Source organism: Chionomys nivalis, chromosome 14 (genome assembly GCF_950005125.1).
Source record: "Chionomys nivalis chromosome 14, mChiNiv1.1, whole genome shotgun sequence".
NCBI classification, from domain to species: Eukaryota; Metazoa; Chordata; class Mammalia; order Rodentia; family Cricetidae; genus Chionomys; species Chionomys nivalis.
The window spans coordinates 24,196,525-24,220,422 of NC_080099.1; the positions used below are offsets into that span (position 1 = coordinate 24,196,525).

The window sequence follows — 23,898 nt, forward strand, 5'->3', positions numbered from 1 at the left end:
GGACAGATGGTGGCTGTTTGCTTGCACAAATGACAGACCAAATCATCTTAATCAGTACTTGTGCTCGAAAGGGAACCAACGGCTGTTTTATAATGAGGAATCACTCAGGGCAAGGCACAGCCTGAAGATATTATTCCCTACAAAGCAGAAGAACTTTGAACAGGCCACACCTGATGGCAACTATCCCTGGGAAAGTGGTTGAACAGATAGAGCCCGCATCTCCTCCATGCACAGTGTGGGTTACATCCCTACAAACCCGTTGTAAGCTGAGCTACTGGAAAGCACTGACTGGGCTTAGTGGCTCATGCCAGTAATCTTAACATTTTCAGAGGCTGAGGTAGGAGGACTGTGAGTTCCGGACCCACCTGAACTATACTGAGAGACTCTGGGCCTGACAGTAGTCACACCTATAATCCCAGCAATCAGGAAACAGAGACAGGAGGGTCACTACAAGTTTAAGGCCAGCCTGGGCTACATAGTAAGTTCCGGGCTAGCCTGGACTACAGAGTAAGACCTTGTCTTAAAAAAAAAAAAGACAAGAAATAGTTCTCAAACATCCCAGCTGAGAAGTGCAGGCTGTTGTGGAATCTAGGAGGTGAGCATGTGGCCACTGCTACTGCCAGCGTGGCTGACAACGTTGTGCCAAGCGCAGTTGCCATGGGGCTCTTCCGAAAAGTTCCGAGCATGTCTAACAGGTTTGGCTAGGGTGTTGGATTTTTATTTATTTTTCTTTTTCTGAAACCTACTGGAGAATCAATTTGCTTTCAGAAAAAAAAAAAAAAAAGAAAAGCAGCAAAATAGAATCAATGTGTTAGGCAAAAAGAGAGCTTTTTCTACACACTGTAGCTACTGTGTGGCCTTCAAGGCCACACTCATGTATGAATTCACAGATTCTGGAAAACCAAACCAGAGCCATCAAGAGCACCTTTGTTACCTTCTGCTGAGCAGCAGACACTGTGACACCAGGGTCTTTGAAAGAGTCACCAGTACATTGGCAACCAAATCATGAGGCCCTTAAGTATGGCAGTTTGAAGACAAGCAGTATGTTTTGTTTTTTTCCATGAGACCTAATGAGCCTGTACAACTTTTTCATACTTTAGACACACACAAGAAGTTTTACTTTCTGAAGGAAATGAAATGAAATAAAGCTGGCTGTTAGCGGGCTTTGGACCTAGGATGGAGGGAGGAGTGGTTAAAGTCAAACACCATATTTTTTAAAGCGCATTTGAATTCAGCCAATACAGCGTGAGCGACACTGGAAGACAAGGGAGACCACAGGAAGGCAGTCATCTGAGAGAAAAGCACCCAGGTTTTTAATCTGTACAAATAATTTGGCCTTTCCAGATCTCCTCAAGTATCCAATGGGAAAAAATAAAAATAACTTGTTCATAGACATATTAAAAAGAATAAGTGATAGCCAGGCCTGCTGGTACAAGTCTGTAATTCCAGCTGCTCAGGAATCTGAAGCAAGAGCATTGCAAGTTCAAGCACCTCCTAGGGTAAATGGGGAGTTCAAGGTCAGCCTACGGAATCTGTCTCAAAAATAAAGGTGATTTTTAAAAATTACAAAAAGGACCGAGGAGGTGGTAAAACATTTGCCTGGTATGCACGGGGCCCTGGGTTCAAACCATGGTACCACAGAAATAAAACAGCTCAGGTACAGCGCCCGGCAGACAGCAAGATGCAACTGGCCAGTTCTGGTTTGATACTAGAATGCCTACTGCAAGTCGGTGGGAGATTAGCACCAGTGACCTAAGTCCTATGAACAGGTTGGCCTGCCCCAGGATGACAGAATAGGGAGAGGGCTTCTGTAAATGCCCCAAGCCCACACAACTAGCTAGTGTCAGAACTCAGGAGTCTCCCACTGTACCCACATTCATTAAAGAAAAACGTTTTGAGCCAGGTGTAGTCCTATGTCTTTAATCATAGCACTTGAGAGGCACAGACAGATCTCTGCAAGTTCAAGGTCAGCCTAGTGTACACAGAGAGTCCCAGAACATTGAGAACTACATAAAGAGACCGTATCTGGTGTGCTCTGATGTTTTCCTGTATATACTCTGTGTGAAGGTGTCAAATCCCCTGAGACTGGAGTTACAGGCAGGTGTGAACTGCAATATGGGCGCTGGGAATTGAACTCAGGACCTCTGGAAGGGCAGCCAGTGCTCTTAATCGCTGAGTCATCTCATCAGCCCATTGTTTCCCATTCTTAAATGAACAACAATACAGGCTGACTAGTCTTTGCCAAGGCCATTGTTTGGTATATCTGTGGGTTTTTGTGGGCTTCTCTTGTGTTTCTTTGTAGTGTCCTAGAAGGCACACACAACCCAGCCACCACCTGAAAGGAACGCTGTCAGAGCCACCACACTGAACTTCCTGTCACACCAACAGCAGGCGCACTAACTGGTTCGGAAATTCAGAGTCAGTGTTGACTTTCTTTTCCCTTCCCTCTCCGGAGCAACCATAGCATTTGCAGGTATAACCTACTTAAATGATACCCTGTGACCCTAAATTATGGAGGGGTCGGGGGCAAACAGGAGCACCCAGTCAGGGGTGTGGACTGTGGCTGACTAGGTAGCTCATGCTACTTCCTAAAGATGCAGCCGTGACATAGCTCCAATCAAATCTTTCCTGTGGGCTTAAAGGTCCCATCTGACTCATCTCCAATCTTTTCAAAAATAAACTGAGAACCCATTATGAAAAAAATTGACTATCATTATCCACCAGTTCAGTTGTTTTGTTTTGTTTTTTTTAAGTTCAAACAAACAAGAACTTAAATGCAGGCAGCTAACAAGTGTATCAAGTAGCTGGGACTGTGCTCTGGCTACCAATTTGAACATTCTTTCGAGCTCCAAACTGCTTCTAACTTCCTGCTGGGAAGACCCTTGAGCCAACTGAGTGACATCTCTAGACTCATTCTTGTCTGCTGAATGCGGGGATCGACTCCTACCTCATCTGCTCCTCTGGGTCCCCTCGACACTCCCACAAGATATTAAACATTTGTAAGTGACAGGGTCAGAAAGGTGTGAAGAATTACCGTCGCACAGGAGAGACGACAGAGTGAAGAAAGAGACAAATGATGAATGAGTGTCTTTCAGCAGAACCCACCAAGCCTTGCTTATGGAAAAGACCACGAAGCGACTCACCCTTCCATCTGGAGTCCTGGGACCTGAATAGGCTGGAGCCTCCCCCATCAGAACTGGCCACACATCAAAAAATTCCTAGGAGTAAAGTAAAACAATAATCACATGTTCTTATAAAGAAAAGCCTATATGCACTGCCTACTACTGAAGTTTGAATGTGGAAAGATCACTGAAACCTGAGCTTGCCTGGAAGAGCAAAGTCAGAGAATATTCTTATTTGTTAAACATTGATAAACAGGATCTGTCTAATGAGACGAAATATAGGTGATGATTGGGGTGTCCCCAGTGTTGTAGGACACTAGATGGGGAAATGAGGTTTGGGGGCTGAGGAAATGGCTCAGTAGGTAAAAGCTCTTGCCTTGCTAGTGTCAGGACGCAAGTTCAAATCCTGAGATCCCAGGTAAAGTAGCATATAGTAGCACATGTCTATAATGTCGGTGCTCTTAGGGCAAAATGGGAGGCGGAGGCAGGAGGATTCCCAGAAGTTCTCCAGCCTGTCTTACGCAATAGCAAACAATTAAAAGACCCTATCTCAGTCAACCTGGCAGGAGAGGCTTGACACCCAAAAATGTCCCCTGCCTCCGCACATGGTGGCTTGTGCATACCCACACACACACATGGAAATATACACAAACCACACACACACACACAAATACTTTTTTACAGAGGAGGGTCTCTATGGAAAACAATCGAAGCATCTGGATGAGACCTACTAGAGCAATGAGGCCGCAGATGTATAATCACATTGCAGTAGTGTCTGCCAATCAGAAAGGCATCATGACAACAGCAGCGGTGAGAAACATGGGGTCTCAAAATAAATCACACAATGCCACCGTCAACTCCAGAAATGTTGCTATTGACTGTTGTGAAAAAACATCCAAAAGCCCCTGAAAGCTATTAAACGCAATAAGCAGGGCGTGCTCCCGAGCCTGCCTTTGTGCTTGGGCTCCAGCACTCCCAACATACACCCCACCATAACAAACAAAGGCTGGGGCAGGAGCTGGGCTGGCACTCAGGCACTGTATTTGATTAGCATGTGCAAGGCCCTAGGCTCCATCCCCAGATCTGAGTTAATAACAGAAGAGACGTGTTTCTATTACAAATTAAATTTTAGTCAGTCACAGACAGCCAACCGATCAGATTACACCTACATCAGACAAATGTGTGGCTGTAGCCAATTAAGTTGTCTTTATTTCATCCACCCTAGAAGAGTTCACTGCCCATGTAGAGCCGCGGTCTTGATGGCTTCCTGTCTGGGGGCCATCTGATTCATGAATCATCCCTTACTGAACTTACTTTATCTTTTTTTTTAGTATTTATTTATTTATTACATATACAATATTCTGTCTGTGTATATGCCTGCAGGACAGAAGAGGGCTCCAGACCCCATTACAGATGGTTGTGAGCCAGTTGCTAGGAATTGAACTCAGAACCTTTGGAAGAGCAGGCAATGCTCTCAACCTCCAAGCCATCTCTCCAGCTCTGAACTTACTTTATCTTGAGTTTTTCTTTTTACTTAAGACACAAGAGGAAGATAGAGAAAGGAGGGTGGGGGATGGGAGGAAGATAGAGAAAGGCGGGTGGGGGGATGGAGTTCGGTTGGTAGAGTGCTTGCCTGTGTGGCAGTCTGAATGTAATTGGGGGCCCCCATAATCTCATAGGGAGTGGCTCTATAAGGAGGTGTGGCTTTGTTGGAGTGGGTATGGCCTTGCTGGAGGAAGTGTGTCACTACAGGGCTGGGCTTAGAGGTTTCCTATGCTCAGGATGCTGTCCAGCAATGTCTCAGCCAACTTCCTGTTGCCTGCAAGATGTAGGACACTCTGCTATTTCTCTAGCACCATGCCTGCCTGCATGCCTCCCCCTCCCCATGATGATAATGAACTGAACCTCTGAAACTATAAGTAAGTCACCACAATTAAATGTTTTCTTTTAATAAGAGTCGCCATGGTCATGGTGTTTTTTCACAGCAATAGAAATCCTAACTAATACACCTAGCATGCCTAAAGCCCTGTGCCCCAACCCCAGCACAGAATAAAATGAGTGTGGAAGCACTTGCCTGGAATCCCAGCACTTAGGAGTAGAGACAGGAAGATCAGGAGTTCAAGGTCATTCTTGGCTACATAGCAAGTTCAAGACTAGCCTAGGATCCAAGAGGCCTTATTGCAAGAAAAAAAAAGGAAAAGGGGGGAAAGAAAGAACCAGAAAGAAGGCTTAGGAGAAGAAGCCACTAGGGCTACCCAGGCTTCTATCTGTGGCTTGTCTGCTGGTGTCCTTTGCATGCTGAGATACAAAGGTTGTGTTAGATCAAAGTCCAGAGAAGGTTTTCCTTGTCCAGGTCTCTCTCTGATCATTGAGCTGTTAACACTTGGGGACAAACAGTGACCTGTTATCCCTGCATTGCTATAGGTAGATGCCACCCTTTATGCCTTGTTCCTTTAAGCACACTCATCCTGATGGCTGGCTTATATTAATGTCACCCAGAAGACAAACAGAAGGGAGCTCACAGAAAGTTCAGATGCCACACCCTCGGCCTTCTTTCCAGACGGAGTCTTTTGCTAGACTTCTGACAACAAAAAGAAACCCAGGACAGGCTCCAAAGCCACAGAGAAACCCTGTCTCGAAAAACCAAAAAAAAAAATTCCAACCTGGGTGACCATGTGAACTGGGAACCTACCGGAGCCCCATGTCCTGTTTGCAACTTGTTTATGGTGCATATAACACATTACAGACCTTAGAACATGGATTCTCAACCTTTGGGTCATGACCCCATTGACAAACTTCTATCTCCAAAGAAATATTTACATTACGATTCATAACAGTAGTAAAATTACAGTTATGAAGTAACAACGAAATAATTTTATGGTTGGGGGTCACCACAACATGAGGAACTGTATTAAAGTGTCACAGCATTAGGAAGGTTGAGAACCACTGCTCTAGAAGAGCTTAATATCTCCTGAAGAAGATAATCAATGACTTGGTTGCTGCTAGGAATGGCAGGAGAAAAAAATACTCAATTTGAAGTCTCTAATTATGAAAGGGTAGAAAATACAGGGAGAAACTTCAAGAGATATAAAACATAGTGAGGAGGCCGGGCGTTGGTGGCGCACGCCTTTAATCCCAGCACTCGGGAGGCAGAGGCAGGCGGATCTCTGGGAGTTCGAGGCCAGCCTGGTCTACAAAGGGAGTTCCAGGACAGGCTCCAAAGCTACTGAGAAACCCTGTCTAAAAAAAAAAAAAAAAAAAAAAAAAAACATAGTGAGGAACTCTAACATAAAATGCCAAATTCAGAGATCTCTTCACAAGTGAACATCAAGACATTGTACACGCATACTGAAATCAAGGCAGTGTGACACTGTAGAATAATAGAAAATCAACCAGTGCAACAGAGGAGAGATTCCAGAAACCAAGCCAAGGAAAGATGGGCTTTTCAATGGGATTGTGGCAACAGGTGGGCTTTTCCTTAGAGCAGTGGGGAAGGGCGGGTCTTTTCCAGATGAGGTAATGGTAGGTTGGGTGTCCACGTGAAATAGTAATATTTATCATGTATCATGGTATACATTAAGTTTTTCTGGTATATTGTAGAGCTACATGTGAATTCCATAAAAATAAAGCTTACACAAATTGGCATAAGTAAATACCTTTCTGATCTTGGAAGTTAGAAAAAGACTTCTTAAACAGTCTAGTGACTTCATAAAAGTCACTAGCCATAAGAAAAAAATGATTCCTTAGACTACACTATGATTCTGATTTGTATTCACCAAAACACGCTTTTAAGAAAAAGAAAGCACAGAGTTGGAGAGGAGATCTGTGGGACAGCAGGGGACATCGTCTGTGGGACAGCAGGGGACATCGTCTGTGGGACAGCAGGGACGTCTGTGGGACAGCAGGGGACATCGTCTGTGGGACAGCAGGGGACATCGTCTGTGGGACAGCAGGGGACATCGTCTGTGGGACAGCAAGGACGTCTGTGGGACAGTAGGGGACATCGTCTGTGAGACAGCAGGGGGAGTTGTCTGTGAGACAGCAGGGGGCGTTGTCTGTGAGACAGCAGGGGACATCGTCTGTGGGACAGCAGGGATGTCTGTGGGACAGCAGGGGACGTCTGTGAGGCAGCAGAGGATCCTGGTCCACACTTGCAAAGCCATCAGCAGGATGGCTCCAGGGTAAAAGTATTTGCCACGAGAGCCTGATGACCTGAGTTCAATCCCCCAGAATCTTCGATGGAAGGAGAGAGCTGATTTCCAAAAGTGGTCCTTTGACCACTACACCTATGCTGTGTATGGCCTGCTCCTCCTCCTTCAGTTCTGGGAGTCAAACTCAGGTCCTCATAGTTCTAAGGCAAGCACATTACTAACCGAGCCATCTCCCTAGCGTTCTTGTAAAATCTTCCACAGTCATGCAGACTCACCAAGGCTGTGTCCTGTGCTAGGTGAATCCGGTGTCCTTGAAACTGTCTTACCTTCTGTTTGGTCATGTCTAAGAGGCCTATGGAGTATCTGTCACAGTTGAGGAAAGCACGGACTGTGTACAGGGCTTTGTGGAACTGTCTCTCTATATCCGTGAGCTCTTCAAAGACCTTGCTCCCAGACCACAGCAGTATCTGCAGACATTTGAAAAAGAATGATCAGAGTTGTTGAAAGTTTCTTAGAAAATCTAACAATTCTGCAAGGCTTTCTAGTTTACTCCATTTAGCTCTCACAATAACCTAGAGAAATAAGCTCATTCGCCCCATTTTATAGGTGAAAAAACTGAGGCATTGGATCCAACTTTTTCCATTTATTTTATCTCATGTGTTATTAATAATATATATTAAGCACAAGGTTTAAGGATGCAGGTCAGTAATACAGGTCTTGAGTTCAATCCCCAACAGTGCAAAAACCATACAATAAATAATAAGCAGTTGAAGTACCCTACATATGTCCTCTTATTTATTTTGATAACACTCTTTTGAGAATGATATATAATTATTCCCATGGTTTTTTTTTTTTTTTTTTTTTTTTTTGCTTTGTTTGTTTGTTTCGTCAGGGTCTTGAGTAGCCCAGTCTGATCTCCACATTCCTGATCCTCCTGCCTCCGCCTCCAGAGTGCTGGAGTGGCAAGCTTGCACCACGGCCATCTTACGTATCCGCGTTATCAGAGAGGCTTAGCAACTGGCTTAAATTCTGCCCGCTCATTAGTGAGCAAACATTCAAATCCAAGTACAACCGCTCTAGGATACAACTTTACAAGCCTCCACCACCTCCTAATACAGGGCATTCCCACTAGGCACGGCTTGGATTCATGGTACCTTCACACCTACTGCCCTGACGATACCAATGCTTCAGGAGAAGGGCATGTTCAGGCTGCTCACCTGGCCACGCCGAGTCTCACAGCTGTGCAGGTAACTCAAATGGTACACCTTCATGATCAGATTCACGAAGTTCAGGTACTTGAGAAGAATCTACAGATTCAAGAAGCAGATGAGACAGAGAAATCCTTCCTCTGGCCGCTTCCACCACCAGCAAATGTCTGGCCGTCGTTAAAACTTGCACAGAGGCAATTTGCACAGTTGAACCATGAGTGGCTGCACGAATGGAAACTCACCATGCTTGCTGATTTATTGAGAGTGTATTAATGAAAATAGCTAGTATTTATTGAACTTGGTGGCACTATGTTAAGTCACTGGTGTCTGTTACCCAATAATTACAAGCCACTCTGAGGTAGATACTGTGAAATCACCGACACTTTACAAATAAAAAAAATATAGGTTCAGAGAAGATAAGTGATTTGTCCAAATAAAACAATAAGATTCTGGAAGATCCAGAACAAATACCTCTCATTCCTAACTCCAAAATCCAATGTCTGGACGGTCATATTCCCTCCCTCCCTCAGAGATTAGCATCTGGACCCCACCTCCTCTCTCTCTTTTAGTTTTTAAGACAGGGTCTGCCTAATATATAGCATGCAATGCCCTAAAACTCATTATACAGCCCAGGCTATACAATTATAATTATATTGTGCACCACCAAATTGTGACAATACTCCTGCCCCAGCTTCTCAATACCGGAATTGCAGGCATAGGCTGACATACTTGGCTTGTCCTCCTGATATATATATATATATATATATATATATATATATATATATATATATATATATATATATATGCTAAAGCCAAACCAAATGGCAAGGTTGGGGAATTCCATGAGCAGGAGGAATGGGCTAGCGTGGTGTCCTCAACAGTATCTCAAGCAGTCTTACCTCTTCGTCTCTCTTAGTGAAGTGGGGTCCATCTATTTTATTCACAGCCATGATTATGGCTACCACGTCTTTTCCATTCATGATGGGGGAAGCCAGGATGTTCTTGGTCTGATACTCCGTGAGTTCATCCACAAAGTTACAGAAATGCTCATCCTGAGAGAAGGCAGAAACAAGCAAATGACCACAAGGACGGGGGAGCATCTCAGAGCCCCCGCTGTTCATCTGTTCCCCTTTGGCAAGGGCAGAACAACTTGAGGTGATCATGTACATCTCCAGCATCCATCAAAAGAGGAAGGCCTGAGAGGCCGCCCACCAAGGGCCACGGAGGACAAACACTTCAGGGCAGCAAAGCCCAAGGTAGAAACTTAAATGGAAGCCATGAGGGAGTTAAGGGCATAACCATGAAGATGCCAGTGGGCATTGCTCATGGCATTCCATCTCATCCTTTCATCATCATCCTCCCAGCAGCCTAAGAGAGAGGGACCAACAGCCCACCTCACAGAAAGGGGATCCGCAACTCAAAGTTAACACAGCTTGGGAGCATTTAGACCCTGGCCTCAACTCTGCCCTGCTCGCATAAGCCCCAGTGAAGTTACACTGGGATCCACTCATTGGACCAAGGCTTTGTTATTTTCACCCCCCACTCCTACCCAGTCTTTTATTTATTCGGGCACAGTCTCTCCATATATTCCATGCCCACCTTGAACTCTCATCCTTCTGCTTCAGCCTCTCACAGGTGCTGGAATCGTAGGCAGATGTTTTCACTTAACAAGCTGATTACAGTTTACATGGCCATTTCAGTGGCCATCCCCATCCCAGAACTCTCTATGAAAGCGCTACTACATGTCAGGCTTGTACCAAGTGGCTAAGACTAAAGCTCCCCACTGAGGAGTCCCTAACTGTAATTCTGACTGACATCTTGATTAGGTCAGGAGGTTCCTAGGAGACTAGTAAAGCAAACCTCTGGGCATGTCTGTGAAGAACCTTCCAGAGAGCATGTGGCACCATCCCATAGGCTGGTGGACCAGCTAGAGTAAGCCGTGGAGTGGGGAAAGTCAACCTGGGACATCATCCTTCCCTGCTCTATGGCCTCCATATGAACTGCCCTGTCCCTTCACACCTTCCCCATGCTGGACTCCTAGCCCCAAACCATGAGCCAAAGCAATCTTTCTTTCCTTCAAGTAAAAACATTATTTATTGTTATTATGGGAGAGGCATGATGTCTATAGTGAGAGACGTGCCAATCAGAGGAGAGCTTGTGGAGTAATTTCTCTTTCCACCTTTACTTGACTTCTCGGGATCACACTGGAGTTGCTCCTGAGCCATCCCAATGGCCTCCATCTGTAGTTTCTGTCGGGTAATTTGGTCACAGCAGCACAAGAGAAGTTAATGGAGTAATACAGACCCTAAGGGCTTAGCTGAAAACTGCAGACCTCAGAGGTGCACACACCCTGACTCCCAACCCCGAAGGCAGCCTGACAGGGCTTTAGCCAGAAAGGGAAGACAGAGGCTGGATTGTCTAGAGTCAGGAGAATCCGCCTTTCTGTCTCTGACACTGTGGTAAATTTCCTGACTTCCCTGTCCATGGGACATGAGCCAGCACAAATATGTCCTATGTGTGCTGTTCTGAGAAGGGCGATTCCGCAGCACAGCCGATCCATCGACGGTCTCTAGAACCGAGGCGGCAGAATTTTCCCTACCACTCGTATTCCTGGTGGGATGCCCTGCATTTCGGGATTTCCCTCTGGACAGAGTGAGATTAAACGAATAGGCAGTGGCAGAAGGTCAGCGAAGTTGGCGCAAACGGGTGAAGGGTAAAGGAATTAAGATTAAGCCAGTCATGCTCCACTTGTATTAGCGGTTGAGGATTAATTAGAACAAGCTGGAAGACAGCAGCAGCTCAGGGGTTTTCTGTGTCATTCTTGGCGGACACGGCTGAATGCCTGAACTGTTCAGGGCCGAGCATGCCCAGATTCGTTTCAGTCAGTTCAGCTATGCAATACTTGCCTTCATCCAGGAAAACCAGTACTTGGGCCTCATTTACCTCTGAGGCAGATGTCTCTAAATCTACCAGCACCCTCTTTTTTAACGGGCTAGTCACTTCTCATTACTATATTAAAATAACTGACAAATGCAAGTTGGTGGAGAAAGGGCTTATCTTGGCTCCCAGTCTGAGGGGGTACAGTCGACCCTGTCCTGGAAGGTGTGCTGATGGGAACATGAGCAACCGATCACATTGCAGCAAGCCACGAGAAACAAAAGGCAACACTCTGTTTGCTGTCTCCCTTTTATACTGTCTGGAACTTCGGCCCATGGAAATGATGCTGCCTGTAGTTAGGGTTGTGCTTTCCACTTCAGTTAATCTGATCACAATACTCGCTGGGTGGTGGTGGCGCACATCTTTAGTCCCAGCACTCGGGAGGGAGAAGCAGGTGAATCTCTGTGAGTTCGAAGCCAGCTTGGTCTACAGAGCAAGTTTCAGGATAGGCTCCAAAGCTACAGAGAAACCCTGTTTGAAAAAACTAAAAAAAAAAAAAAAAAAAAAAAAAAAGACAATAATTCCTCACTGACAGGCCCAGAGGTCCGTCTCTGAGGTGAGTCAAAGTCCAAGTTGACTTTATTCTATGAACCATTAGCCAAGGAACTCTTCACAAACACTCCAGCCCCCAATGACCTATAGCCATACCATAATAAATAGCAAACAACCACAACATAGGCCCTCAGTGGACCAGAAGCAGATGATTTTGGAGGCATCTCCACTCAAAAAATTTATTCTAATTGTGTGTGTGTGTGTGTGTGTGTGTGTGTGTGTTGTGTGTGCATGGGACTGAGGTGGAGCCAGAGGGGACATCTGCCTTGTTTCCTTGAGTCAGGTCTCCTATTGAACATGAAGCTGGTTAGTTTGGCTAGACCGGCTGGCCACTGCGTGCTAGGGATCTGCCTGTCTCTGTCTCCCAGTGCTGAGGTTGTAGGCACAGATAGATAGCTATACCTGACTGCTGTGTGTCTGTATATGGACGCTAGGGATTTGAACTCAAGTCTTCACATTTATACAGCAAGTTCTCTTACCTACTGAGTCATCTCCTCAGTCCCAAACCATTGGCTTTAAAGCCCAGGCACAAGAGACATGGCTGAGGAAGGCCCAATGTCACCATCCATTCACTCAGGATTGACAGAATGCTTTCTGTTTGAGGCACTGCTGTGACCCCTGGGGCTACAGCAGAGAGCAAAAGATTTCTGTCCTGGTAAAAAACAGTCAGTTAAATAGAGGAGACAGAAAAAAAAAATAAGAAAATGGTTCAGCATTCTCTCGGCAGCCTGAGATGATGAGCTCTGAAAGAAACAAAGCAGAAAGACCTTAGCGGTGAGGGGAGAGGTGGCAGCCTGAAGCTGTTTGGGTTTGAACAGGAGTCTGGAAGCCTTCTCTAGAGACACAGCGCTGAGCTGGAAGCCCAAGGCAGAGGAGAGTGTTCATTCCAAGGAGGGACATAATGACTGCAAAGTCCAGGAGGTGGGAATGGGCTTGGAAGACTTGAAGAAAAGAAAGATGGATGCATCTGAAGCCTGGACCCATGGTGACATCACTTATTTACTGAATAATAGCAATGTGCTACGCTCAGAGCCAGATGACTTACATACATAATAGAATTAAGTCACATTGGCCCTGCCAAACAGAGCTACAGAGCTATCCCTTCTCATTCATGGACTAGTCTCAACAGATACAAGAAAATTGAAATAACTCTCTGAACCTTCTGGATATCAGCAACAACAGAAGCAGGATGCCAGGTTAAATCTGAATTTCAAGCCGGGCGGTGGTGGCGCACGCCTTTAATCCCAGCACTCGGGAGGCAGAAGCAGGTGGATCTCTGTGAGTTCGAGGCCAGCCTGGTCTACAAGAGTTAGTGCCAGTACAGGCTCCAAAGCTACAGAGAAACCCTGTCTCGAAAAACAAAACAAAACAAAAATCTGAATTTCAAGTAGATGATAATTAATTTTACTTGTAAGCATGTCTTAAATACTGCATGGGACATACTTACATGAGAATATTACTCTTTGTTTATTTAAATTCAAAACTTAGCCTATCATCTTCTGTTTTATTTGGCTTGCTGATCCCAAGTCTTTTAAGAACAAGAGCAGAAGGATGAGCAGGGATTTGCCAGGGATGCAGAAGTGTAGGAGAACCCTGGGAAACTTAGCTTGTAGTTTCACGTTCCAACAATGCAGTTATTGCAACCAGTCTTACACTTTTTAGGACAATGAAGGCTCAAAATACAACTTTATAGAGGTTCAGAGACAACTTAGAGCCCAGTCTTCTCTCTACCATCTTCTTTCTCCACTCAACCTCTAGTTACTGTTAGTAAGATCACATCCATCCCAGAGCCTGACATTGAATGAGATTTCCCAAGTAGAACAAGCAAGCAACATGCAAATGCTGAACACTCAGGACTTCCTGGTCTTAACTGAACTTTCAAGCAGGCCTGAGTCACTCACAGCCAGGGACGCTGCCCTGGACTCAAGGGCTTCTGGAAACATATGGGTGTGGCTGCGAGGCTGAACTTTCAGAGCTGAACAGAAAATAATAACAGATCAGCACGGAGGTTCATCACCCTTTCAGGCCTGGGTCTTCTGGAATCAGAGGACCTTCTCAAATCCTCAGTTCCATAACACCAAGACCTACAAAGGGCTCAGCGCTTCTAGAGACTAAAAGACTCTAAAAGGAAAATTCCAGGAAGGCAAGGTTAGAACCTTTTCCATACTCTACAGTAGTGGAATGGATCTGTTACTTAGGATAGATCTTTACTAACAGTTATGAAATTGAAACAAGGTACAGGGACTGCCCATGTAGGCCTTGTGCCAGGAGGCTGGCAAAATAGCTCAATAGGTAATACACATATCCTACAAGTCTGGGCCCAGAATTTAGAGCCCCAGGATCAGTGTATAAGCCGGGTAGTTATGGCAACCCACCTGTAATCTCAGTATGTAGGAGGCAGAAACAGGGTGCTATCAATGGTTTATAAATTAAATAGTGAGCCCAAGCAGACTAAATATTTGCCAAGGCTATGTTCTTAGGAAGTGACAATATTTGCACCCAGCTCTGATCTCAAGGCATAAGGTCATAACTCTTGAAATATGGTTGGAAATAATCTTTCTTAAACAACACTCCATCCCATGACCTCATTCTATAGATAAAGAGACGTGTGGCGTAGCAGAGGATTAAGAGCATGGGCTCAAGGCCAGAGAAGCTAAGTTTAGATTCCACCTGAACTTTACATCTGTGTCACCCTGAGCAAGAGTTTCCATGTCAGCATCTGTTGGCACAAGATAGTGAGAGTTATTGCCCAAGACTGTGTCTTCATAGTCTTGGGAGAATGTCACAAAGTTTGGAGGGAATTGAAAGGAGGCACACTGTATCCAGCAAGACTCCTCCCAAAACCCTAGTCCTGGATGCCAAGTAGACATGCAGGGAGACATTAACCCCATGACGGTAGCCTAGCTCCCACACAACTGGTGTCTGTAACCCAGGCTGGCCTGAGACTCGACTCTGTAGTTCATGCTATCTTAGAACTCTCAGTGACTCTCTAAACTGCTGGATTTTTTAGGAAAACAACCACTGTTTTCCTAATTACTGTTTGATGGCCCCTTTGAATTCTTATGCCAGATTGGGCTAATGCTTTGGTGACCTTGGGCAAATCCCCTCCCAAGACCTCCAGATCCTGTTAGATGAGACGTGTGTGTGTGTGTGTGTGTGTGTGTGTGTGTGTACGGACACACACACACGTGTTTAGTACACTTATGTGCATCTGCATGTAGAGGGAAATGGTCAGTCTTGGGTGTCGTTTCTTAGATTGCTGTCCACCTTGTTTTTTGAGACAGCCTTTCATTGACCTAGAGCTCAGTGATTTAGCTAGTCATTAAACCTCAGATTCTGCCTGTCTTTTTCTCCCCAGATCTGGGATTACACGTATATATATGCCAGAGTGGTTTGGCTTCTTTGATTTTTTTTAATGTGGGTTCTAGGAGTTGAACTTTGGTTCTCGTGTTTGCCCAGCAAGCACCTTGCTAAATAGGTTATTTTCCAGTCCTTCCTCTTCCCCTGTTAACCTTAAGACTATTTATCTGAAATAAATACAGAAGCAAGGGGAAGACGAAGACACAAAATGTCCAGGAGGCCAGGCATGTGGCACATGGAGGCAAGAAAATCTCTGTGAGTTCAAGGCTATCCTGGTCTACAAAGCAAGTTCCAGGCCAGCCAGGGCCACACAGCAAGACCCTGTCTCAAAATAACCAAACAAATAAAAGTAATACAAAATATCCAGGGAAAATGGTTAAATTGTTTTTTTTGTTTTTTTTTAAGACAGGGTTTTTTTGTGGCTTTGAAGCCTGTCCTGGAACTAGCCAGTGTGGACCAGGCTGGCCTCCAACTCTCAGAGATCTGCCTTCCTCTGACTCCTAAGTGCTAGGATTAAAGTGTGCGCCACCACCGCCTGGCCTTAAATTGGATTTTAGGATGGCTGGTATACTAGTAAATGAAGCCCCTGGCATCTAAGGATTAGCTTTCCATGAGCGAATGGGAAATCCCTGCAAAATCCGTTCTTTAGGCTGTGTTTATTAACCACTTGCTTTGTGCCTGACCTTGTACAGGATCCCAGGATAAATACCAAATAAAGAAGGTCCTTGATGCTAGCGCTTACCTTGATGAATCACTTCAGGAAGGGGACAGCTATGACAGAGGGTGTTCCCAAGGAAGTGACTGTTGAGCTGAGATCTGAAGGGTAAGTGGAGTTGACTTGGGCAGGAGACCAAGCGGACCTGCTTTAGAGCTGTCCAAGTTAATAACCAGCAGGGAAATCGGGTGGCTTGTGGGGATCTTGGTCAGAACTGTCAGTAAATTTCCACTAGCTGCAGGATTTGGTTGGCTTGTTTTGGTTTGGGTTTTTGAGGCAGAGTCTCTGTAGCCCAGGTGATTGGATCTTGTAATTCACTTAGGCTTAGATCTCTCAGAGACCCTCTAGGCTTCTGGATTTTTAGAACAATCAGGTAATTACTGTTAGCATTTTCAGCAATGGGGCACTTGGCTCCAATGTCTCCTGCTATAAAATCTGAAGAAAAACATTACATTAGTGATGCTTCTGTGAGGATGTGAAACCCAATCTAATTGTGAAGCCTTAGTAGACAACCAGGCATGGTGGCTCGCATCTAATCCTGTCACTTGGGGAGCTGAGACAAGAGGATTGCCAAGAGTTTGAGGTCATCCTGGGCTACCCCAGGGACTTCTAGGCCATCGTGGGATGCCAAATGAGTCAATCTCTCTCTCTGTCTCTCTCTCTCTCCTTCCTCCCCCAGAGTATAGTAAACACAATTTAACAAACGCCTTAACAAACACATGGCGGGGGGGAGGGGGATTAAATAAGTCAAAATGGAAGGGCATTTCTGTAAAATATTTGTGGGTTTGTATGATTTTCAAAGAAAAAATATTTCTTCAAATACACCAACTTTCCAGAAAGCAAAGACAGACTGAGGAGCGGTCTCAGCTGGGAGTGGAGAGACAGAACTACATCAGTGTACACGAGATGCCTGGAAAACACTGCATATGAACTACCAGATGATTGTGTTATGTTGGCACTGTGCTCCTCGAATTCCACCACTGTACTGTGGATATGGAAGAAATGTCCTGTCCTGGAAATACAGAATGAAGGTTGTATGGACAAAAGGGCATGCCTGAAGCTTCCTTCTAACAGGTCACAGGAATAGAGGGAGAAGCCGACGCGACAAGATGCTAATAACTGGTGAATATGACTGAAAGGCACACAGTTCTTTGTAGTATTTCAAACTCCTGCTAGCTTTGAATATTCTTTTTTTCTAAAAAAATAATAAATTGTCAATAAATAAATTGTCAATAAATAAACTGTCAATAAATAATAAAATTGACAATAAGTAGAGGGCGATTTCATGCCATGACTCTCCCAGGCTTGGTGGCCAGCAGTGACTCAGCCCACTTGGACCCTTGAACCCCAGAGAGCTGTGTACCCCCAGAGCCTCTCATACAAGGAGAGCATACCTCCTCTGTGTTGGGGACATTGGCGATCTTTTTGGAGTGTGCGACATGGCCCACCACACCCATGTCCAGAGGGAAGACGATCTCGGAGTCAGGCATCACCAAGCAGTCCTCCAGGGTGGCATCCTTGTGGACATTGAAGAGCCTGGTGGCTAGCTCCGCGATGCCATTGCGGGTCCTGTACATGAACAGGCTCATGCGGTCAGCCTGCAGGAGGAAGCAGAGCTTCTTCATGACGTTGAATGTGCTTTTCTCAGCCTGTAGGTTCTCCTGAAAGTCCCGCAGCAGGTCAAAGATGATTTCACTCTCCTCCACGCTGTTCACCGTGTGGTAGTTGCTGAAGTCCACAGCTGCCTCCTTGGCCCCCAGGAGGTCTGAGATAACCTTCCCCCGGTAATAGTAATTATAGTATTGCTTGGCAAAGCCAATGTTTGAGTCCAGGAACTGCTCTACGTCCTCTGCTGTCACCTCACCCATGGTTGGGACTCCCTCTTGCTGCTCCCAAGGAGGAGTTCAGGCTCAGGCCTTTCCAGAGTGCCCCGTGTCAGTCTGGACCTCTCTGGGTCTTGTCTGTAAATCTCACTGAGAAGACCACACAGGAGCCGGAGCAAGCAGAGAGATTAAGTCATTAATACTTCCTAAGAATAAAAATTATGAGGCTCAGCATGTTCCAGATGCCAGTGGGCTCTGGGAGAGAGAACAGGAGTGGTTCCTTTTCATCCTGATCCGATAAGGGCTTAGAGAAGACATTCAAGTGCACAACACTTGAGGATGTCAGAGGCAGCTTGGGAACAGCCTACTACCTACCCATAAATGTGTTCTCTCTGCCCCCAGTGACTTTCTTTGGACCTGTGACACCCACGCCTGACAATTACTATTTTGGAGATTGGTTTGGCTAACAAGGGTATCTATAGCCCTCCATGCTGGAAGGGTTAGAGCTTTGACACAGCTACCTGCGAGCCTCCCTACCCATTCCCTCAACCCAAACCTGTGATAAAATGCCCTGACAAATCGCAACTTGAGGGGAAAAGGGTGTATTTAAGTTCACAGCTTCAGGCTACAGTTCATCACTTGCAGTGGTCAGGGGTCATAGCAGCAGGAGCCTGAGACAGCTGATCACATCACATCCACAATCAAGAGCAGAGAGAATGAATGCAGGCACGTCTGCTTGCTCACTTGTGCTTGGCTCAACTTACCCATTCTTCTACAGTGCAGAGCCCCTGCCTAGGGAATAGTGTTGCCCAAAGTAGACTGTCTTCTACACCAATTATCTCAATTAAGGCAACCCGCAATCCCTCATTGAGACCGTCTTCCCAGGTGCCTCTAGGTTGTGTTGATTTGACAGTTAAAGCTAGCCACCTACACTCATTCCCTCTTTCCCTAACCCTCCCAAGTGTGGGACTTCCGTGGCCACTGGCTGCTCCAGGCTGCTTGTATTGTACACAGGTATATCATGGTCTGACCAGCTCTTGGCCTGATTTCATAATTTCTGCACACGAGGCTTTCTTGGGTTTGTATTTCAATGGTTTCTAATTTTAGTATTCTAAAGCCCCTTGTAAAAAAATAACACACCTTCCATAGTTTTATTATAAAAAATTATATATATATCCTCTGTAGAAAATAATGCGAAAGGACAATTAAAAGCACACGTGATCCTACTGCTCAGAGGTAACCTCTAGTTAACAACTGGTCCTTCCAGAGAGACTGACTTTTGAAAGTCTATTTCCTTTCAACTTGATCTTTTTTCCTGGTTCCTCTATGTGCTTTTTCTTTCTTTCTTTCTTTCTTTCTTTCTTTCTTTCTTTCTTTCTTTCTTTCTTTCTTTTTTGTTTTTTGTTTTTTGTTTTTATCGAGACAGGGTTTCTCTGTGGCTTTGGAGCCTGTCCTGGAACTAACTCTGTAGACCAGGCTGTTCTCGAACTCACAGAGATCCGCCTGCCTCTGCCTCCCAAGTGCTGGGATTAAAGGCGTGCGCCACCATCGCCTGGCCTCAATGTGCTTTTTCTGACTCTAGCCTGTGCCTCCTTGGGTTGTTCATCAGAAATGCACACCACAGTCTGTGGGCTATCAACGCCAGAGACTCTAGACACACCAGCGTTCTTCTTGATGTGCCTCTTCTGCACAAAAGGAGACGCACGCGCTCTTTCTGCACGAACCTTACCTTAGGTTCTATGACAGCCCTGTGCTGTGAGCAGTGCCTTGTAAATGCTGCGGAATGCCTGATTGTAAGCAGTAGCTGGCCCTTTGAACTTTGTAAAGGGACTTTATTGTCAAGTGAATTATGTCCTTCCTTGTAAAGTGTAATAAATTCTTGGGGGCGTTGGACCCATTTAGTACTATGTACAAAGGTACCCCTCTCCACCCAATGGAAAACCATGACTTCTGCACGGGTTAGTGCTGCAGAATTCTCAGTTCAGCACATTTGTGATTTTCATCTGTATCGCCATGTGTGACTGTAGTTCATTCTTTCTTGTGGCTCCTCAGAATTCTCTTAGTGGGATGAACAAGTCACAATTTATTTATATATTATTTTGAAAGCGGAGGGAGAGAAAAGGGTGCTCCTTACCCTGACAGTCCACATGACCGTCTGAACTTCTCTAAGCCAGACGCCTTTCCCAGTTTTACTCAGTCTGCAGACTGTCAAGCTTTAGTATCACCCATCATCTCTTGTTATCTTAGCCCAGAAAAGTTCACCACCTTCCCCCAGTTCCTGCCCATCTTCCCATTCTATTTCCTTTGCTGTGTTTATTCTTTCCAGAAATTCTCTTGGCTTTCCCGCCCTTGTTCTCCCTCTGTCTTCCCCCACTGGATTGGGAGCTTCATGAGGGCAGGGACCTACCAGTGTTTGTCCCCTAAGCCTTCTTCCAGGGCTGTCTGGCACATCCTTGGGGTATAGCATTGTTCTGTTTTTATTTATAAGTTTTAAATGTTCTTGACTGCTGAACCTTATGAAATATAGGAAGACAAAAAAGAAAATTAAAGATGAAATGTTTTTTCATGCTTTAAGGTTTTTGAAATACTTGCAGATGCCAGACTAACGTGGTTTTTCCATCGTTGTCAGCTATCATGAACATCTTTCAAAGGTACTTCTCATCCACTGTAATACTACAGAGTATTCCTCTGTGTGTTGTGGCACCATCTTCGACAGCAAGGGCTCCTCACTTTGGCCCCATTGACATCTTGAGTCCAATAGTTCTTCATTGTAGGAGTTTGTCCTATACACTAAAGATACTTATCTCAGTTTCCACCCACTAAATGCCAGAGAAGTCCCTTGAAGTTGCGATAATTAAGAATAACATAGACATTTTCCTGTGCCCTCTGAGAGGTAAATGAGTCTCCATAGTTAGATATTTGGGTTTCTTTTAAAAATATTTATTTTTACTTTGGTTGATAGTGTATGTCTGCATGTATGTCTGTGCATGTGGGTGCTGGTGCCCACAGAGGCCAGAAGAGGGCGTTGGATGGAATTAGACTTACAGACAGTTGTGAACACCTGATATGGGTGCTGAGACTCGAACTCTGGTCCTTGACAAGAGCAACAAGCACTCTTAACTACTGAACCGTTTCTTCAGCCCCTATAGTTCAGGGTTTGATTTTTCTAGTACTACAAATGTTGTAGTCAGTATCTATCTATCTATATCTATATATCTATATCTATATATATATATTTTAGTAAAAATACCTGTAAATAAAATTCTAGTCCCAAGAACTTGTAGATAACTAAGGATTGGAATGAATAATGTCTTTCCCCTAAGGCTATAGCCCAGTGAACAAAAGGCTGTTTGCATCCTCTGCACCAGCCTGTTGCCTATTTACCTGATATGAATAGTTCTACAGAATCTGGTCCTCGTAGTCCTTCTAAAATCTTTTATTGTAGATACTAATTTTGCAGGCCAGTGGGTATGAACATACCATGATGTCTGTGTGGAGGTCGGAAGATAATCTGTGGGAGTCAGTTCTCTCTTTCCACCATGTGGGTCTTAGGGACTGAAATCAGGTCATCAGTCTTGACTGTAAGTGCCTTTACCCGCTGAGCCATCTTGCTGGCCCCTTTTGTTGTTTTTCACAACTTCCGTGCACATACTCTAAGGTCCATTCTAATATTTTTTTCATCCATTTGGGGCTTTGCATTTTATTCTTGCTGCTCCCCACCAACCCTGTCCCTTCTATTCAGCTTATGTGCCACAGCCTCCCAGGATTGTTCTTTGATGTCCCAATACATTATTTTTCTATTTGGGACCCCCCCAACACATTGATCTTTTTCCTTTTAAAGGGAATTTCTACACAGGCTGTGCTATAACTGTACATCTGTGCTTTCGTACAGTTCAGCTCCTTGAGCACAAGAGTAAAATTCTACTCAATCAATCAGGTGTTCATTTTATTTCTTGAAATAATCTTGGTGCTTTGCCCAGGTTGAACACAAGAGACCATCCTTAGCTTCCTGAGTACCTAAAACTACGGATGTGTATTTTGGCTTTAAACTAGGTCTAAAAGAGTATCCCAAAGAGGCCAGTCCAGGACATTTCCTATAGTGTGACACTAAGTTTGGTTCTGATTATGAATATTGGCCTTGTTTTATAGGGTAATATACTTTTGCTGCCTTTTTCAATGTACCAGAATGAGCAAAACAAGGCTGTTGAAGAAACGTGGTCTTTGGTGTCAGCATGAGATAGTGGATACTTTAGAAGGTAGGGTCTTATGGAAGATATCTAGGTCATGAGGCCTCCACTCTGACGAAAAGATAGTGTTGTTGCTAGAATGGTCAACTTATGGGGCTCGTCAGCTGTTCTGAAGATGGAATGTTACAAGCAAGCCTACTGGATTTGGTTCTCAGTTTTTAGCACACAAAAACGACTGTTAAACTTGCCTAAAGGTGAGATGGTCCTTTGGGGTTCCTGCTTCATGAAAAAGTATGCCAGACTTTCTGTAGGACACAGAAGAAAGTGACTGACAAACTGCCAATATAGGCAAAACAGTCTTTCAAATTTCCTGCTTCATGGAAAAGTCTGCCAGATACCATGGGCCTGTAGCTAAAGATGCATGCTCCAGCATTACAGAACTTTTGGTGACTTTCCAGGCAGAGAGATGTCTCTGTCAATTCTAGAGTTTTGGAAGTTGTTTACCATGCACTTCCAGTTTACTTAGGTAATATTATATCCTTCTGGAGTCTTTGATGGAGTTGAAGACAGATAGTTATGATAAAGGATAAATTAGATATAAAAATTAGACTCACGAAAAAATATTGTAACTGTTATTCTTGCTTGACACCTGTTTTATTATATGTAATTTTACTATGTTAAAGTTAAAACCTTCCTTTTTATTTAGACTGAAAAGGGGAAATGATGTGTGATTCCTAGACCTCCGTGTGTGTGTGTGTGTGTGTGTGTGATGTGTGCCCGTGCATGCATGTGCATGTATGCATGTGTGTGTATGTGTGTGCACATGTCCATGCCTGCACCCATGAAGGCCAAAGGTTAGCGTTTGATCTCTATCACTCTCCACCTTACTTATTTTGCTTGTTTGTTTGAGACAGAGTCTCACTATGTAGTTCTGGTTGGCCTGGGACTCGCTTTGTAGACCAGTCTGGCCTTGAACTCACAGAGATCCTGCCTGCCTCTGAGCACTGGGATTAAAAGCATGCCACTATGCCCAGCTCACCTTACTTTAAAAAAAAAAAAGACTTATTAATTTATTTATCTATTGTGTAGTTTTTTATTCACCTAATCTTTTGAATATGTACTGTGTGTGCAGGTGCCTGTAGAGACCAAAAGAGGGCAGCAAAGCCCAGGGAGCTGGAGTACAAGCAGTTGAGCACTGTGTGGTGTGGGTGCTGGGACCTGACCCCAGATCTTCTGTGAGACCAGCAAATGCTGTTAACCACTAAGCCATCTCTCCAGACCTTCCACCTTCTTTTTCGAACTGGGGTCTCTCACTGAACCTGGAGCTCACTGATTGGCGAGACTGGATAGTCACTGAGCATCTGAGATTCTCCTATTCTTGCCCCTTTTCTCAGACTACACCACCCCCCAGTGCTGGAATTACAAGTAACATGCTGCTTTGTATTGTTTTTATGTGAGTGCTGAAGATCTGAACTCAGGATTGCCAAGCACCTTATCCACTGAAGCCATCTCCCCAGCTCCAGATTTCTTTTTTTTTTCTTTTTTTTTTTCTTGCTGATTTTTTTTATTAATTAATTAATTTAATTATTAAAGATTTCTGCCTCTTCCCCGCCACCACCTCCCATTCCCTCCCCCTCCCCCAGTCAAGTCTTCCTTCCTCCTCAGCCCAAAGAGCAAGCAGGTTTCTCTGCCCTGTGGGAGGTCCAAGGACCACCCACCTCCATCCAGGTCTATTAAGGTGAGCATCCAAACTACCTGGGCTCCCACAAAGCCATTACATGCAATAGGATCAAGAACCCATTGCCATTGTTCTTCAGTTCTCAGTAGTCCTCATTGTCCATTA

The 23,898-nt window shown here is 44.8% G+C and overlaps 1 protein-coding gene across 2 annotated transcripts in view; it reads right to left on the reverse strand.

The window, feature by feature from the left end:
• The window catches only part of Pde6a (phosphodiesterase 6A), a 59,615-nt gene extending 41,702 nt beyond the window's left edge, over positions 1–17,913 (reverse strand). The window contains exons 1-5 of one of the 2 annotated variants that reach the window (XM_057788722.1): positions 17,440–17,913; positions 9,381–9,533; positions 8,491–8,580; positions 7,600–7,740; positions 3,144–3,218 (exon numbers count right to left, since the gene is read on the reverse strand). In XM_057788722.1, the coding sequence (XP_057644705.1) occupies positions 3,144–3,218; positions 7,600–7,740; positions 8,491–8,580; positions 9,381–9,533; positions 17,440–17,913 (933 nt within the window). The remainder of the gene's footprint in view (positions 1–3,143; positions 3,219–7,599; positions 7,741–8,490; positions 8,581–9,380; positions 9,534–17,439) is intronic. The other variant, XM_057788723.1, reaches the window with a different exon arrangement.
• Positions 17,914–23,898: the final 5,985 nt, after the last annotated feature.